Source organism: Sinocyclocheilus grahami, unplaced genomic scaffold (assembly GCF_001515645.1).
Source record: "Sinocyclocheilus grahami isolate Dianchi unplaced genomic scaffold, SAMN03320097.WGS_v1.1 scaffold418.1, whole genome shotgun sequence".
Lineage (NCBI taxonomy): Eukaryota > Metazoa > Chordata > Actinopteri > Cypriniformes > Cyprinidae > Sinocyclocheilus > Sinocyclocheilus grahami.
In genome coordinates, this window is record NW_015505597.1 from 1,154,635 (window position 1) to 1,156,340 (window position 1,706).

General features: G+C 41.8%; 1 protein-coding gene across 1 annotated transcript in view; it reads left to right on the plus strand.

Moving 5' to 3' along the window:
• Positions 1-1,617, plus strand: part of tcaim (T cell activation inhibitor, mitochondrial) — a 21,873-nt gene extending 20,256 nt beyond the window's left edge. The window contains exon 11 of the mRNA XM_016232759.1: positions 1,198-1,617. Within this exon, the coding sequence (XP_016088245.1) occupies positions 1,198-1,423 (226 nt within the window). The 3' untranslated portion in view covers positions 1,424-1,617. The remainder of the gene's footprint in view (positions 1-1,197) is intronic.
• Positions 1,618-1,706: the final 89 nt, after the last annotated feature.

The following is a 1,706-nucleotide window of genomic DNA, read 5'->3' on the forward strand; positions in this document are numbered from 1 at the left end:
TTTGTTTTTCTTGAGCCATTCAAAGGTGGACTTGCTGGTGTGTTTTGGATCATTGTCTTGCTGCATAAACCCAGTGCGCTTGAGCTTGAGGTCACAAACTGATGGCTGGACATTCTCCTTCAGGATTTTCTGATAGAGTGCAGAATTCATGCTTCCGTCAATCATTGCAGGTTGTCCAGGTCCTGAAGCTGCAAAGCAGCCCCACGTCATCACCCTACCACCGCCATGTTTGACTGTTGGTATGATGTTCTTTTTATGAAATGCTGTGTTGGTTTTACGCCAGATGTAACGGGACACACACCTTCCAAAAAGTTCAACTTGTCTCATCAGTCCACAGGATATTTGCCCAAAAGTCTTGGGGATAAACAAGATATTTTTTGGCAAATGTGAGACGAGCCTTTGTGTTCGTTTTGGTCAGCAGGGGCTTTTTTCTTGGAACTCTCCCATGGATGCCGTTTTTGCTCAGTCTCTTTCTTATTGTTGAATCATGAACACTGACCTTAACTGAGGCAAGTGAGGCCTGCAGTTCTTTAGATGTTGTTCTGGGTTCTTTTATGACCTCTTGGATGAGTCGTCATTGTGCTCTTGGAGTAATTTTGGTTGGCCGGCAACTCCTGGGAAGGTTCACCACTGTTCCAAGTTTTCTCCATTTGTGGATAATGGCTCTGACCGTGGTTCGCTGGAGTCCCAAAGCCTTAGAAATGGCTTCATAACCCTTTCCAGACTGATACATGTCAACTGTTTTGATTCTCATCTGTTCTTGAATTTCTTTAGATCGCGGCATGATGTGTTGCTCTTTAAGCATGCTTCACTTTGTCAGACAGGTTCTATTTAAGTGATTTCTTGATTCAACAGGTCTGGCAGTAATCAGGCCTGCGTGTGGCTAGTGAAATTTAACTCAGCTTTCTAAAATTATGTGGTTAATCACAGTTCTTTCGTGATTTAAGAGGAGGGGCAATTCATTTTTCACGTAGGGCCACGTAGGTTTGGACAGCTTTTTCTCTTAAGAAATGAAATTATCATTTAAAAACAGCATTTTGTATTTACTTGCATTATCTTTGCGTAATATTACAATTGGTTTGATTATCTGAATCTTTTATGTGTGACAAATATGCAAAAAATAAACAAAACAGGAAGGGGGCAAAAACCTTTTCACGGCACTGTATATATAGTGACAGTTTATTCCCTCCTATGCAGGTTGGAGGCGGAGGAAGAAGACATCGTTTCGAGTTGTCTGCAAGATTTGTCTCTGCGCAGTCTGTCTAAAGAGCCCAGTGTGTCGAGCAATCAGATGATCCCCTGCTGCAGGCGTCTGATGGAGGAGAAATCCCCTCAGATGCAGGGCCTTCATCTCTACATCTCTCACTTCTATTCAGTCATGCAGGATGGGGATCTGTGTATTCCCTGGAACTGGAAGGGCTGAAACACACTGAACTCTATTAGGACTTTATCACTGTGCCTCTCAGGCTCATAGTCGCAATGTTTTGAAGATTTTGAGATTTGGCCTAGTGTATAGGCATTATACATGCACTTTGGATCTAGCACATAGTGTTGTGCTTTTGAGGCCCCAGTCATGTGATGTATGTTATAGCACAAAGTTTGTTGTTTATTTGCACCGCCAACCATATATATATATATATATATATAACATTCTATAACACACACACACATATATATATATATACACACACACACTCACAACTGTT